Below are 16718 nucleotides of genomic sequence, written 5' to 3' on the forward strand. Positions count from 1 at the left end.
TCCAGCACCAACTCGGGCCCCGGGTCAGGATGTTGAGCTACCGGTACCGCCAGGTACCGATGACACCACGCCACCAACCTCCTCGGCACCGGATGACTCCGTGGCCGCCCTTCCTCCTGTGTCTCCGGCGGATTTCAAGGCCCACCAGGAGCTGCTCAGGAGGGTGGCATCAAACCTCCAGCTCCAGGCCAAGGAAATGGAGGAACCCTCAGCCACATCGTTTAATGTCCTTATCTCCTCAAGGCCGGGATGTATGGCCCTCCCGCTTCATCAAAGGGTGGCCAATGTTACTACTGGCCTTTGGCAAACCCCGCCCTCTCTTGGCCCTATCTCTAAAAAGGCCGAGTGAAAGTACTTTGTGCCTACCAAGGGGGCACAAGTACCTCTACTCCCACCCAACTCCGAACTCTCTAGTAGTGGAGTCCGTGAACCACGGGGAGAGACACGGCCAACCCACTCCCACCCCCAAGGACAAAGACACTCGCAGGCTAGACTCTTTTGGAAGAAAGGTTTATTCGTCTGTGAGTTTTCAGCTCAGAGTGACTAACCACCAGGCACTCTTGAGCAGATATGATTTTAATCTGTGGGGGTCCCTGCCCAAATTCAAGCCCTCTCTCCACAAGAAGGACAGGAAGGAGGTGCGGGTCGATGAAGGTGCAGTGGCGGCTAAAGCGGCGCTTCAGGCCGTCTGCGATGCGGCGGACATGGCTGCCCCTTCCATGGCTGCAGCTGTCTCCATGAGAAGGGCGTCCTGGCTTTCGCTCTCTAGACTATCGGCTGAGTCCTAGTCACTCATGCAGGACCTGCTGTTCGATGGTCGGGCCCTGTTTGCAGATCAAACAGACATGCGTCTGCGTAGGATGAAAGACTCCCGTACCCCCCTACAGACGCTGGGCTCGCATCTCCCGCCGGCCAAGGACAAACCCACTCCTCGCATCTCCTGCCAGCCAAGGACAAACCCACTCCTCCCACCTCCGCTCTACAGGCTCGGGCCAGACATAAGTCCCCGCCTAAGAAACAGCGGGAGCAGAGGCGCAGGTCACAACACCACTCCCCTTCGCCCCTCATCCCAGGCCCACTAAGGCCAGGAGGCCAGGGAAGCAGTGTTTTTGACTACCCCCCCCCCCCCCCCCCCCCCACACACACACACACAGTTAATAAAATTCAGGTTTGTAAATCGTTTACCTACCTTCCATCTGCAATGGTTCCGTATCACTACGGACCGCTGGGTCCTCACCACTCTATCCCTAGGGCCTAAGTGGCAGTTTGTGCCTTCAAATCCTCAGCCACATGACTGCATGCACCTCGGTGGTGCAACATGCCAGGCTCCGGATAAGGCCCCTCCAAATCTGGTTGGCCTCCTAGTTCTTCTAGGCGAGGGACAGCCTGGACAAGGTAGTAGTCCCTGCCGAGCAACATGCGCCGGGTATCCCCTGCTGAGAACCATCTCCCACACGAGATCTAGTGTCGGATGCCTCAGACCTGGGCTGGGGAGCCCACGTGGGAGACTTCAGGACCCAGGGCTTGTGGTCACCCGAGGAACTGACCCTGTACATAAATGTCAGGGAACGCAGAATGGTGTGCCGGGCGTGCATGGCTTTCCCCCAGCGCTTACAAGGGAAGGTGGTCAGAGTCCTCATGGCCAATACCACTGCAATGTATTACATCAACAGGTAAGGGGCCATACGCTCCACGGCCTTATGCCAGGAAGCCCAGCTCCTGTGGGATTTCTGTATAGCCCGCAACATCCTCCTCCAAGCGTTCCACCTGCCAGGCGAGAGCAACACCCTTGCGGATCGCCTGAGCAGGGTGTTCTCACAACTACAGGAGTGGTCCCTACACAGGGAGGTAAAGGAGTGGATCTTCCTACAGCGGGGTACTCCCCAGGTGGACCTGTTCACTGCTCAGAATTGCCTGTGTCCCAGGTTCTGCTCCAGGGTGGGAGAGGGCGAAGGTGCCATGGGGGACGCATTTCTCATCAGGGCCCCTGCTGTATGCCTTCCTGCCTTTCCCCCTCATAGGCAGGGTCCTGCAGAAGGTGAAACCAGAAGGGGCAAGGATTATCTTGATAACCCTGGATTGGGCCCGTCAACACTGCTACGGGACCCTACTGCAACTTTTGGCAGCCCCCCTCGCAGGCTGCCGCTCCGCCCAACCTAGCCCCGCTCCACCTGACAGTTGGGCTGCTCCAGGGCTAGATGCGGAGGAGGGGAGGTGTACCGAGGCTGTTAGACGGGTCCTGCTTGAGAGCAGGAAGCCATCCATACGGCGGTCCTACCTGGCTAAGTGGTATTGGTTCTCCGTATGGGCAAGGGAAAGAGGTTCCTTCCCCACATCTGCTCTGCTCCAGTTGGTCCTGGACTACCTCCTGTCCCTTAGGACCCAAGGGCTGGCCCCCTCTTCGAGCAGGGTGCATCTAGTGGCCATCTCGGCCTTCCACTCTCCGGTGGAGAGACAGTCAGTCTTCTCCCACCACATGACTTCCAGGTTTTTAAAGGGGTTGGATAGAGCGTTCCCTTATGCTAGACCCCCGGTTCCACCTTGGGACCTGAACCTGCTCCTGTCATGCCTCACGGGGGAGCCCTTGGCCACGTGCTCCTGGTCCCACCTATCTAAGAAAGTGGCATTTTTGGTGGCTATCACCTCAGCCCGCAGGGTTTCGAAGCTTAGGGCGCTGACCTCTGAACCCTCGTACACTGTCTTCCATAAGGGGAAGGTCCAGCTTCGCCCACACCTGGCCTTCCTGCCGAAGGTGGTCTCGGCATTTCATATGGACCAGGACATCTTCCTGCCCGTCCTGTATCCTAAGCCCCATTCGTCCAATGAAGAAAGATGCCTACACATGCTAGATGTGCGTAGGGTGCCGGCCTTTTACTTAGACCGAACAAGGCCGTTCTGGAAATCCCCTCAGCTTTTCATTGCTACAGCCGAACGCATGAGAGGGCAACTGGTTTCCACCCAGCGGATCTCCCACTGGATCACCTTGCGCATACGCATGTGTTATGACCTCGCTGGGGTTCCCCCACTTCCTATTGTGAAGGCACATTCGACAAGAGCCCAGGCCTTGTCAGCGGCCTATGTGGCTCATGTCCCTCTTCAGGACATCTGCAGGGCTGCTATGTGGTCCTCTGTCCACACTTTTTCATCACACTATGCAATTGTCTCCCAAGCAAGGGATGATGCTGGATTTGGTAGGGTGGTGCTCCGCCCGGGTAACCCTTAACACTTATCATTTTGAACTCCTACCCACCTCCATCAGGTATAGCTTGGAGTCACCTACTGTGGAATACACAGGAGCAATCACTCGAAGAAGAAAGGACAGTTACCTGCTCCGTAACTGGCATTCTTCGAGACGTGTTGCTCCTCTGTATTCCACATCCCACCCTCCTTCCCCTGTTGGAGTTGTCTGGCAAGAAGAAACTGAGGGTGGGGGGAGCATGCAGCCCCCTTTATGGCACGATATGTCGGCACCACTCTAGGGGTTGCAGCAGTGCTCCCCTACTACGGATGCTGCTAAGGGAAAAAACTTCCAGCACTGGTGCAAGTGGCAAGCACGCACACCTTCTGTGGAATACACAGGAGCAACACATCTTGAACGCATTACAGAACAAGTAACTGTCCTTTATCCTGGGGGGGAGACTATACCTCAAAGGTATAAAGTTGTAAAAGAGGGGATGGCTGTTAACTTCATGAGCCAAAACCCTTCTTCTGCAGGAAGTTCTGCTGTAGTAATTTCACTTCTCATGTTTGTTCAGAGGAGTGAAGTTCTGGAACAGCTTTCCAAGGGCAGGAATGAGGGCAAAAAAACAAACTAGCTTCAAGCCTGAGCTTGAGAAGTTGTTTTTGGGTGGTGTTTTTTTTTAATGGAGGGGATGGTATATTGGGACTGCCTATGTGGCGTGTGACTATCAGTGACAGCCAATAGCAAAAAAAAATCCCCAACTCCTGCAGAACACTAGCTGGGGAGGGCTCTGAGTTACTAACAGAATTATTTTCCCAGGTATCTGCACGTCACATCTTTGTACATTTTGAAATGCTCAGGGTCTTCCTTAAGTGGGGAAAACCTTGACATTTCATCACTACTCTTTTTCCACTTTGGAACTCCACCTTAGGTTGATATGTGAATTTTCAGCTGACTGTACAGTTATTAAAACTGCACTCCAGACACTACTTTCTGGGGGTGATTAGCTTACAGCACTGACTTGTAGAATGCTAGGTAGTTACTGCTGCAACAGGGGCAGGCACTGACAGAACGTTAAATAAAGCAATTTGAATGATCTTCAAGCATTTCCTCTTGCTGCATGTATGCTACTGGCTACTACTACTGAAAGTGGTCAAAGTGGCTTCTTGTACGAGCACTGTTAATAGCTATCTTGTGCATCTACTTATTAATTGCTCCTATGCTGAGACACTCCACTTCATATGGTGTGCCTTGCTCCAAACTAGACAGTGTATTAGGAAAAACATCCCTCCTATTGAGAATCAGCCAAAAAATACACAACTGAAGATGCAGGATCAGTTTCTTTATGTAGTTTATTGGACTGGCACTGTCAACTAGTTCAGCTCTCACAAGTTAGTGCTTGCAGAGTAGCATTTTCTTTCAAGCCATGATCACGTCAATAGCTAAGCTACCAGAAATCTATTTTGTAAAAGCCCCAGTGCTTAGCCATTTTGAAAACAGGGCCTACTCACCTTTAGCTAAAAGGCTCAGTCCACTGACTGTCATATGTCCTGCCACAGTCTTGCTATATTAATTCTCACCACCTCCAATGGTACCCAAACAGTATGAGTTGCACACTCACGGTCTTTAAACAAATCTACTCTACTAACTTTAGCTTAAGAGTAACAAGGTGCATAACCAACTTCTGCTGGTGAGAAAAAAGAAGAGCTCTGTGTAGCTCAAAAGCTTGTCCCTCCATCAACAGCAGTTGGTCTAATACAAGCTATTACCTCGGTTATCCTGAGAACCAATACAGCTACACTCCCGCACATAGCTTAAGAGTAAGCAGTTGCACAGTAACAAAGGTTGGACCATATTCCAGGAAAAAGGGGATCATTTATTTGAAATACTACCTCCTCTTTGCATAAAATAGTACGATCCAACAGTTTTTCACTGGATATAGTGAATATTTTTCAAAGAAAGTTAATACTGACATGACACTTAATAAAACTATTTGCTCATCTGTTTTAAAGCAGAGGCTAAATTTGTTAGTCTGTCTCTTATCCATATGTACATTAGGATCCTGTGAACAGCAGCGAAGTAGGTAGTTAAAAATCAAAGCCACTGACATTATGTACTTCCCTCCTCCCCCTTTTCATCCCCTGCCCATGATGTTCTAAATTCTTTGTAGCAACTCTACCTAGGGATCGCTGCAGACAAGCTTAATAGGCAGCTGCAGCTGAATGAGAGGATATCTAAAAAACAAACATGCAATAAGGTAAATTACGGTATTCCAGATTTGGGGTGGCATGAAAACACTTCACCTAAAGAGATGGATTATTTACTTTAAAAGGAGACATATTAGGAGTAGCAGCTCAGGAGCAGAAAAAGAAGTTCTCAAGAACTAAACCAAGACTTTTTCTGGTTATTTAAAAATTGACACTAACTTCAAACCTAGTTTAAAAAAAAAAAAAAAGTCCTTTCAAATTCTACACCTACCTCTGATTCCTTTTAAAAAATTCTCTTAAGAGACAGTATAGTAAGAAAAGCATCTGGCAGAAACTGCACTCTGCAAAGCTTAAAGCATTTCTACTTGAATTAGAAGAAAGAGTCAAGAGGAGATGGAACAAAGTACATAACTATGGTACAAGACAGAAACCCTGAATAATAATGAACATCATGGTGAGTGAGCACCAAAAGAGATTTTGAATACAGACAAGGTTAAAAAACAGCTTTTATTGCAGCATCGTTCTCCTAGCAATATCATTCTTCTCCTGATTCCATTAACTCTGAATATTTACACATTTTCTGTCACAATTTGTGAACAACATTTTGGCAAGTTCCAACTCGGCATCAGACTCAATATGAATCACACCTCTGAAAAAGTATGGAGACTGGACTGAATCCCTTTACAAATTATCATAATCGTCATCATCTTCATGCTTCCTTTTCAATGGATTTGCCTCACTGGCTGCATTCTGTGATATCATATTTGTAGTAATCAGAATGTTTTTTGATCCAATTAATGAAGGATTAATCAGAACATTCTGAACTGTAGGTGTAGTAGGCGTTGCTGCATTTAAAAGGAAAAGAAAAAGTGTTTATTAGCTGCCAGTGTCATTATACAACTTCAGGTCCTGTATAGAAAGAGCATTTAGTGTTTCATGCTAATAAAAATATAGTTTCCAATTATAGGACATGTAATGTCCCAAAGTAGAAAGTTGTGCTGCATGCTAATATTCCTGTTTATTTTCACTAATGTTCACTGGAGTATCCAACACACAATTGTGGATTTGTCGCAAAGCTTAAATGAAAATTTGCTATATTGTTTCCTTCAGGTTTTGTTAGTATTAGTACTCTGGTTGCTTGTTTTTAAACAGGCTTAGTCCTTAAAGGAAGTTTTTGCTGTTTATGTTTGTTGAAGTAGGATCTATGACAATTTTACTGATAAAGAGATAATTAAGAGAATTTGTAATGGTTTAGTAGCAGAAAGTGAATCAATAGTCAAGTAAGACTAACAATGGCTTTGGTACATTTGTACTGGTTATATTAAGACTAAAGAATTGAAGACCAAAATAAAGTTGAAAAGGCAAGCTTAATTCTGGCATTTCATGGTGCGTGTGTGTGTGCGCGCACGCCTAGGTTTTTAAAAGAGCACATGGAAGAAAAAAATTCCATCATATGGCATCACATTAACCACAGGGGTCATTAATAGGGTTAGAACCTCTAGATCCACCATGCAGATCTCTTGCACCTCAATAAAAGAAAACGAAAATATGTGGTCTTTTTAAGAAGTGATGTAGGTCTCAAGACATCAGTGTTTTGTAACTTATGTTATACCTGATTTGACTGTTGTCTGAGAGGATGGGATTTGTACAGTAAACCTTTGACCTGTCAGCGATACCGGAGTGCCAACTTTTGTTGAAACAGCTACTGTTTGTGCTGAAGGAGTTCCTGAAATACACAATGATTTCATTAGAGGACTCAGTGCAGGTAAATATACAACTCTTTATATTACATAAAATGTCTTCAAAAACTGAACTTGCTACTTTCATATAGAAAAGAGATAATTACTATTAAATAATATCAATATACATTGATATTTCAAACCTAGCTATGATCTAGATCCTAATGATGGCCAGATATTCAGAGTAAGCTGTGTGCAGCAGCATGCATACATTTGGCCACAACACATGCACTCACAGAGGTCGACATGCACAGTTACATGTATATAAATGCACATGCCCAACTTAAATTCTGGTTCAAAATAGCTCAGTCAGTAAAAAATCCGTTTCAATCTATAGTTCAGGGTGTAAGTCCTCCTCAGAATGTAGTTTGCATTTTAAAAAAAGCGATTCAACTAGTTCATTTTTCTCTCCTGAAAAAGTTTCCATTTTATAGAACAGGTCAGAAATACAAGAATGGTATCATCATCCTAGATACTAAATAAAAATGGTCTAGCTTTGGTAATTTAGAGAGAAACTTATTTTCATTTAACTTCCATTGCACTTTTCTAAAAAGCCATTAGGTTGTTAGGATATCAAAGTTCATTGAAATGGTGAGTTGGATATTATCTATTGTTCCTTAAAAACATACTCCAAGATGGTTTTTAACATGTAAGAATATTCTTCAAAATTCAGAACTGTTCCATAGGTTTCGAGTTTTTTCTAAGCAAGGTCAACATGGCAAACCATAACTGAGCTCTCTCTTACCTAATGTAGGCGTGCTAGGTCTACTACTTACAGCACCAACACTTAGTCGGGGTACTGTTATTCTTCCCGCAGAGGAAGAGACCTGTAGAGAGAGAATATATGCATTCAGATTAGAACCACCATTTCAGTGTTAAGAATCATTGATTATTTCTATGATCGCATATGTACGCTCTGCAACATGGAAGAGTAACAAAATATGAACCGGTGATCACGCACAGCCTATTGCAATGCAACACTTATGTCACAGAATTTACCCACTGGGACAGAGTTTCTCAAACTCCTCACACTGTGAGCTACATCCCAGCAGAAATGCCTTATGGAACCACTAATCCACCATGCTTATGCACAAAGTACAAAATCCCTGCCTTTTCAAAAACTTAAGCTGTTTGAGTTATACAAGTGTAAAAGAAATTACATTAAACATTTAATTTTAAACACACCACTTACAGACTAAGGCCTTCTAAACTTTATTTTGGCTCAGGATGAAATTTGTTACCTGCGTAGTGTTTACAAGGGAAGTGTTGCTACAGTTATAGCAGTGTTTTAATATTGTGGTAGCACTAACCAATCATTTATACTGAAACTGCATGGCTAGTTTTGAGTAATACAATAATTTTCAGTACTATTCACTGTATACGTGACCACAAATACTACTATTACATTAATAAGAAGCAATATAATTTATTTTGATTTGCTTTTTCAGTATACTAAGCCCTTGCTTTGGCTCATGCAAAAAGAATCTAACCAAAGGAGAAGTCTTCACTTTAGCAATTTGTTTATCCAGGAAAGCTTTGTTCAGATTCTGTGTCTAATTTTCAATGACTTTCTGCCTTTTACCCAATATTCCAGCTGAGCTGACTGAATGGTCCACCAGGATACACTTAACCTGAAATCCTTTATGCTAACCATTAAACAACACAGCCTCTTACACACAATATTAAAAGGTAACTGGTAGAAAGAATATCTGCCAGAATTAATTTCAATATACTTTAGCACCCAGAGATCTCTATTAGTATGTGCACCTATGTTCGTACCTTGAGAAAAACTGAATAATTTGGGCATCACGTTTAATAAAATGTCATTATCAAACAAAAATCCCATTTGGCTCATAAAACTCTTACCTTTTTTTGCAAGGACTTAAGTCTGTAATTTGGAGCTGTTAAACAGTATCTATCAGGTGGCAGTCTGGGTCCAGAATACGGCTTTATCAATGGCAGTGGGGTCTGATTCTTTTGTCTTGCAATATCTAGCAAAAACTAGGGGGAGGAAAGGGGAAATAGTTATCAATACCCACGTTCTTTTGTTATGTTACGATTCTCTGAATAAGCTTTACTTACATCTCTTGGGGGAGGAGAGGTAAATGATTGATCTGTTCGACATTGGATTGCTAGTCTCACATCATCTGCATCAACACTGGACTTCTTAGCATGACTTGAGTAAATTTTTGCATCTTCCAATATAGTAGTCACATATCCTTTGAAGAACAAAACAGAATATCTCCCCCTGAACATGTCTAAAAAAATAGCAACCTCTTTTCACAAAAATTTAGTAAAAGTTCATGTACTCTACATGTTTTCCAGAAGCTATGCAAGAAAATTATTTCCTGACACATTCCATGACACAAAATATCAATCTGTCTCGTCACAATCAACAATACATTTATTAAGTGTGACAAAAATAAATCCTTAAATACCATCTAGTTTTATTTAGTTCGTCTTTTCCTTCAAAACGTTTTTTTAAAACAATTGTGCTTACTGAAAGGCTAATAGCAATGACTTGTGCAAGACAGTACATGTTTTTCTATCAAACATTTGTTTATGTACATGAAGCCTCGCATGCAATATAGCTCCCACTTGTGCCACAGTTCAGGTCATCTCATCAGCAACATCTGCAAATTGTGCCAAATAACGTGGTGGATTTTTAATATATATATATTTTTTTTTAAATGGCAATGGACTCATTTTTACTTTTGTTCTCATGCTAAGATTGGAGCCAAAAATTCCACAGGTGAAACTGTACAGCAGCAACACACTGCACCACAAATCTTCTAAACATCCCTTTTTTTTCCCCTGTGACATACATTGGAGAGTTAGGAACACGGAAACTGCCACAGTAGATCAGACCAGCAGTCCACCTAGCCCAGTATTTTGTCTACAAGTGTCCAGAACCAGATGCTTCAGACAATGACACAAAATCATCCTGACGGGGGGAGGAGAGATAGCTCAGTGGTTTGAGCATTGGTCTTCTAAACCCAGGGTTGTGAATTCAATCCTTGAGGAGGCCACTTAGAAATCTGGGGCAAAATCAGTACTTGGTCCTGCTAGTGAAGGCAAGGGGCTGGACTCAATGACCTTTCAGGGTCCCATCTAGCTCTATGAGATAGGTATATCGCCATTAAAAAAAAACAAAAAAATATCTCTGCTAATCAGAAATTGATTTAGACCCTGAAAAACAAGGTTTACTATTGTTTCCTAAAGTTTTATTGTCATTACTGATAACTCTGGATACTCTTTCTATCCCTATAAATATCCAATCACCTTCTGAATCTTGATAAGTTCTTGACCACAATGATCTCCCATGGCAATTAATTCTACAACTTAATTACAAGTCATGTGCAAACATCTTTTCTTTTATTGGTTTTCAACTTTCCACTTTTTAATTTATCATAGAATATCAGGGTTGGAAGGGACCTTAGGAGGTCATCTAGTCCAACCCCCTGCTCAAAACAGGACCAATCCCCAGACAGATTTTTACCCCAGTTCCCTAAATGGCCCCCCTCAAGGATTGAACTCACAATCCTGGGTTTAGCAGGTCAATGCAATTTAATTGAACATCCACTTATTCTCCTATGCTAAGACACACAGACAGGCACTCCTGAACTTTCTTCTCTGTACCATTCATTACTGTACATACTTAAACAGTCCCTCTTATTGGTCTCGTTTTCCCAGGCCTTTGATCATCCTAACTGACTTTCTCCGAAGCCCCTCCACTTCTGCAATAGCCTGTGTGAGAGGTGCCCAGTACCGCCTAGGGGAGGTCACACCTGGAAAGGCAGCGCAGCATGTTCTGTATTTAGCACGTTGACAACTTACTGTACGCGAATTCCAACATCTGATTGATAACGCGGGGTTCATACTCCGTGATCCCCATGTCCTTCAGGATCTGGGCCATAACCTGCGATTGGGAAGAGAAACACAGCGTGAGTCCATCAGATCAGGCGCTAACCTCCCCCTGCCAAGGGCGCAAGAGGCTGGGCACACACTGCTTCGGGGCTAGCGCCCCAGCTTCTCAGCGCCCCTTCGCCTGAGCAGCAGCCGAGCACAGGACCCGGCCGGCCGCAGCGAGGACACCCCAAAGCCGCCCCGCCGAGCCCTCCACCCAGCCCGGCCCGCGACGCCCCCACTGGGAGCCCCCAGCTACCTGAGCATCCTTAGGCGCGCTCTTGGGAGACGCCATCTTGCTTTGCTCCATTGCTTCCGGTCAGCTGACCTGCTTATTTCCGGGGCTGCCGCGTGAAGAACCGCCCTCCCTCCCCCTCTAGGTGTGCTACTGAACATGCGCAAGCGCCTCCGCACGTTCCTTTTGGGCATGCGCCGTGGAGCGTCAGGGCTGCAGTAGAACCTGCCTTTCGGCGGTGCCCTGGCGGCTGCGCGTCCCTGGGCGCGCGGTACAGCCAGAAGCCGTGAGGCCGCGGCTCTGTAGGAGCGCCAGGACCCAGCTCCCGGGGTGCAGCGCGAACGCGAGGGTCCAGCCCTGGTGGCGCGCCGGGCTCGGCCGCGGGGGATGCCCCAGGGCGGGCTGAGGGCTCGGGGGGGAACCCCGAGTGCTCGGCTTCGGAAGGAGCCTGGTGGCTGTTTGTAAAGCCAGTCTCATGGTTTCGAGTCACTCCTGACTTTTTTATTGCTGCAGTTGGGCGCTAGTGTTGGCGACCCCAACTGTATAAAAATAACGAGTGGGGCCCTCCAAATCGTACTTAAAAATTAGTAAACGAAGGCTTCATTTGATTTGCCTAATGGTGTCTGAGCCTTTGGCCTGCTCTTGTGTCACATATTAATGTTTTTCTAATAAGGAAAGCTGAGATCCTCACCTAATCACATGCCTCCAGGAGCTGGGGCTTTCAGAAATATATCAACAATCATACAGTTTGTGATAAAAGCACAAGAGTTGGCAGTGCTAGATTACATGAGTTTGGGGGAGCTAGAAGAGGGGCAGGATTCCTACCAAGCAATGAGACGCTTGTACAGACTGTTGTGGGAGAAAATAAAACTGAGCCGGGGTCTGCAAAATAAATAAAACCACAAATAAATGCCTGCCTTCCTTCGTTCTTTTCTCCCACACATGCAAAAGGCAAATATATTGACATAAGAATGGCCATACTGGGTCAGACCAAAGGTCCATCTAGTCCAACAGTGGCCAATGCCAGGTGCCAAATGAACAGAACAGGTAATCATAAGTGATCCATCTCCTGTTGCCCATTCCCAGCTTCTGGTAAATTTGCTAGAAAATAGGCAAAAGTATCATAAAATGGAACAGACAACAGTGATGAATGAAATTCTAAAAGAGAAATTGGGCAAATGTTAAATATGGACCAGGCAAGGGCAATTAATAAGCATTCACTTGAAAAATTAGAAATTAGGCAAAAAGTGATTTTAAAAAAATGTATTCCTATCAGCAAGGGCAATTGTTCAGAAAATGAAGACAAATAAAAAACAATCTTGAGCTAACATGAGATGTCTGCCACCAGCCTGATCACTCTGTGTGTATGGTGTATCTCTAGCCATTGCCTTTTGGCTTTCTCTTTATAGGTCCAAATCTTGCAACTTGATGTGTGTAGGTTTGTGTGGATTCACTTACCTTAGATACTGATCCATCAAATACTTATACATATGCATAAGTTTATGCACAAGAGTAGTCTTGTTGACTTCAGTGGAACCACTCACACATGCAAAGTGAAACATGTTTACAGGATTGAGAATGTTTAGGGCACTTACACATTTTTGCTTTTGGGCCTGATTCAGTAGGAACTATGGACCAAGTTTCACCAGTGGGCTGTAGTCCACGAAAGCTTATGCTCTAATAAATTTGTTAGTCTCTAAGGTGCCACAAGTACTCCTGTTCTTCATCTTGGGAAGGTTACCAATGCCTGACAAAGCCTCTCTGGAGGCATGGGGGCAGAATGGGACCATGTGGACTTTGTCCTCCCTTCTCTACATTACTGTTGAAAGTAGGAGGGAAGGGGAAAATCATTGGGGCTCAGAGGGGAAGTGACTGGGGGCGGGGGGAGGTTGCTACTCCAAGTCACTGTCAAGAGGCAGTGCAATTTGGGGCAGGACCATCTGTGGATGATTCAAGATGGAATAAGTGAGGTCCATGATCAGTCTGGGCTGTTGTGGAGCCTCCCATTCAAGGTGGTGTGGGGATGGGCTGCCCCGGGACAATTTAGGGGCATGTAGTCACTGTGGGTCAAACTCCATTAACCCCTCTATCTACGTCCCAGAACTCTGACACCAGCATTACTATGAAAGGACTGCGAACTGGAAGAACATTGTGCAAACAAGCACAGAATTACTTATATTTTTAAAAGCACATTGTTATTCTGCGGAAGCGGGGAGACGCGTGTAGAAGATAGTGGGCAGCTTCCTTCCTTTCAGGCTAAATGTGGGAACAATTAAATACCCTTTAGTTTAGAAATAGTTGAAACAATAGTTGCCAGTGCCTAAAGCATAGGTTGCATTTAAGGCCATTCAGGAATCTGAACTAACTGTGTGGGCAGAGGAGTTTCACTAGGGGCTGAATGTAAGTACAGGGCAGGGGATTGAATTGATTACATCTGTGTGTTTGTGATAGAAGGCAGAAGCACCACAGGAGCATGCAAGGAAGCCTTAGACAAAGCCAGAGAAGCGCTCATACTTGACCCTGAGAAAAGCCTAGAGGGGGAATTTTTGGGTGGAGTGCTGGCTGGAAAGGGGGTTGGACCTGTGAGGAAATAAACTGTCTCCTGCCATTTGATTTCTACTGTGGTCAGGGAAACAACGACATACGTGACACTTTCATCAGTTTCTCCTAATGACAACAACCCACTAAACCCCAATTTTAGTTAACCACTCAGGTCAAAAGGGGTAGCAATATTTCCCTACAAAACTATGATTTGCGGCTCCAAACTTTTCCTATCTGACAGCCTGGCCAGGAACCCAAGGCCCACACCTAATATGCAGGCAATAGAGAAGACTGCCACCCTCTTCTCTTGCTATGGAGTCAGGCTCTGTGGCAATGACAAATCCTAGCATGCCTGGTTCCATTACTAGCTCAGTGGATTTAAGCGGAGCAGGCAGCTCTCTATATTAAAGATGAGGGACGCCATGCACACCATTGTGGCGCTCTGCACAGAGCCACCTCTCTCACAGAATTTGCAGACCCTTAATTTTATTAATTATTTAATTACTCATGTATTAATTTAACAAGAAAGCAAGCAAGAACCACCATTATTTATCTTATAATTTTCCATGAAAGTCACCTTTACCACTTACATTATGTACAAGCTGTGGAAAATGATGTGAGTGGTACAAAAAGAGAGGCTGTATCCTGGAGACAGCATGAATATTGTATAATGTAGCTCTTGCTGTCTGTTCATTTATACACTAAAGCAAACATGTGTGTGAAATTTAGAGGCCCACAGCACAAGTTGAAGCCGCAGTCTCCTGGGAAGCATAGATAATGGTGCTGAACAGGAAGAAGGGTTGGGGACATATTTCCCCTAAATGGAATGCATTATCAATTTCCCCCTTTCAGTGTGCTTTTTTCTTTACTTTGAGGAAGACATTTTCCTATTAGACGACTGGCTGAATGTCTCATTTCTGTACTCTCTTAAGTACTTATTTGACCCCATTACTGTAGCATCTGAGCAACTCACAACAGCCCTATAAGGTAGGGAAGTACTATTATCCCCATATCTGGGGAATAACTGGCTGGCTATGCAGTAGTACTGCAGAAAAAGATCTGGGGGTTAGAGTGGATCACAAATGGAATATGACACAACCATGTGATGCAACTACGAAAAAGGCTAATATCATTTTGGGTTGTATTAACAGATGTATGATAACACAGGGGAGGTAATTGTCCCAGTCTGTTCAGCATTGATGAGGCCTCAGTTGAAATACTACAGTATCTCCAGTTCTGGGCACCATACTTTAGGCAACGTGGCCAAATTGGAGAGAGCCCGGGGAGAGCAACAAAAATGATAAAAGAGTGAGGGTGGACCTATTAACTATCTTCACCTACGTTAAGGGCTGTTGTAAAGAGGACAGTGATCAATTGTTCTCCACAGCACTGAATGCAGGACAAAAAGTAATCAGTTTAATCTGCAGTGAAGTAGATTTAGGTTAGAGTTTTAGGAAAAACTTTCTAACTTTAAGGCTAGTTAAGTATTAGAATAGGCTTCTGAGGGAGGTAGTTGAATCTCTGTGACTGGAGTTTTTTTTTTAAGAACAAGTTAGACAAACAGCTGTCTGGGAAAGTCTAGGTTTACTCTGATGTATCTCACCACAGGAGCTGGATTAATTGACCTTACAAGGTCCCTTCCAGCCTTATGATTCTCAGGGTACATCTACACTACAGGGGGGAGTCGATTTAAGATACGCAAATTCAGCTACGTGAATAGCGTAGCTGAATTCGACGTATCGCAGCCGACTTACCCCGCTGTGAGGACGGCGGCAAAATCGACTTCTGCGGCTTTCTGTCGGCGGCGCTTACTCCCACCTCCGCTGGTGGAGTAAGAGCGTCGATTCGGGGATCGATTGTCGCGTCCCGACGGGATGCGATAAATCGATCCCTGAGAGGTCGATTTCTACCCACCGATTCAGGCGGGTAGTGTAGACCTAGCCTTACAGAGGGGCGTGAGGCACAGACAGACTAGTTAACTAGCCTGAGGTCACACAGGCTAGCCTGTAGCCAGGTAAGGACTTGAACACAGTTGGTCTCCAATGTTCCAGGTGAGCATATTAACCACTGGATCACTTGTCTTCACTGCGTTACAGCAGTACATGATATTTCATTACTAGTACTGGCAACAGCTGTAAATGTTGAAATTAAATGTTGAGGGGTGTTTATTTGTAACAACTATATAGGAGAAAATGCAGCTGTACTGAAGGCATTGCTTTACATTTTTGTGTTCATAATCTCACGACATGAGTATTAGCAGCAAAAGCCACATCCTGATCTTATTGCTGTTACCCTCATCCTTTTTTCCCCCTCCCAGCCAGTGTTTGAAACCATCAACTCCCATTTACATCAATGTAACAACTCCCAATTATTTCAGGGGAAGCAGGATTAAGCCCATAGGCCTTGGCTACACTGGCAATTCACAGCGCTGCACTTGCTGCGCTCAGGGGTGTGAACCCCCCCCCCCCCCGAGCGCAGCGCTGTAAAGCACCAGTGTAATCAGCGCCTGCAGCGCTGCACGCTCACTCGCAGCACTGCAAGCTATTCCCCTCGGAGAGGTGGAGTACTTGCAGCGCTGCGAGAGAGCTCTCGCAGCGCTGAATCCGCGAGTGTAGCCAAGGCCTAAGTTCCTGATCGTGCAAACTGATCTGCAGTTAGATCCCTGGGCTCATGTCATTTCATCCTCTGCACTAGCTGAAAGCATACTGGCACTCAGCCTTACAACATTCTGCCTTGATGACAGTTTTTTGCTATGGAATGTATTCTTGACATTGAAAACCAAGTTAAAGCAAGGAACTGAACTCCAGAGAATGTGGATTAGCATGAACATTGCTGAAGAAATCCTTGGAAGGTAGAGAGGAAGGAATTTAAGTTATCATCAAGAGTCAAAACACTCAGGTGTGGTCATC

At 45.1% G+C, this 16718-nt stretch overlaps 1 protein-coding gene across 1 annotated transcript; it reads right to left on the bottom strand.

Annotated features, from left to right (window-relative positions):
- Nucleotides 1–5877: 5877 nt before the first annotated feature.
- On the bottom strand, nucleotides 5878–11375 carry TAF9B (TATA-box binding protein associated factor 9b). Its single transcript, XM_054039676.1, has 7 exons — nucleotides 11293–11375; nucleotides 10965–11046; nucleotides 9210–9346; nucleotides 8994–9128; nucleotides 7873–7954; nucleotides 7001–7114; nucleotides 5878–6233 (listed from the first exon to the last, which is right to left on the bottom strand). The coding sequence occupies exons 1-7, from the start codon at nucleotides 11341–11343 to the stop codon at nucleotides 6070–6072; spliced, it is 765 nt and encodes a 254-aa protein (XP_053895651.1). The 5' UTR covers nucleotides 11344–11375; the 3' UTR covers nucleotides 5878–6069.
- Between the last annotated feature and the right edge of the window lie 5343 nt (nucleotides 11376–16718).

The sequence above is a fragment of the Malaclemys terrapin genome, chromosome 9 (assembly GCF_027887155.1).
Source record: "Malaclemys terrapin pileata isolate rMalTer1 chromosome 9, rMalTer1.hap1, whole genome shotgun sequence".
NCBI classification, from domain to species: Eukaryota; Metazoa; Chordata; order Testudines; family Emydidae; genus Malaclemys; species Malaclemys terrapin.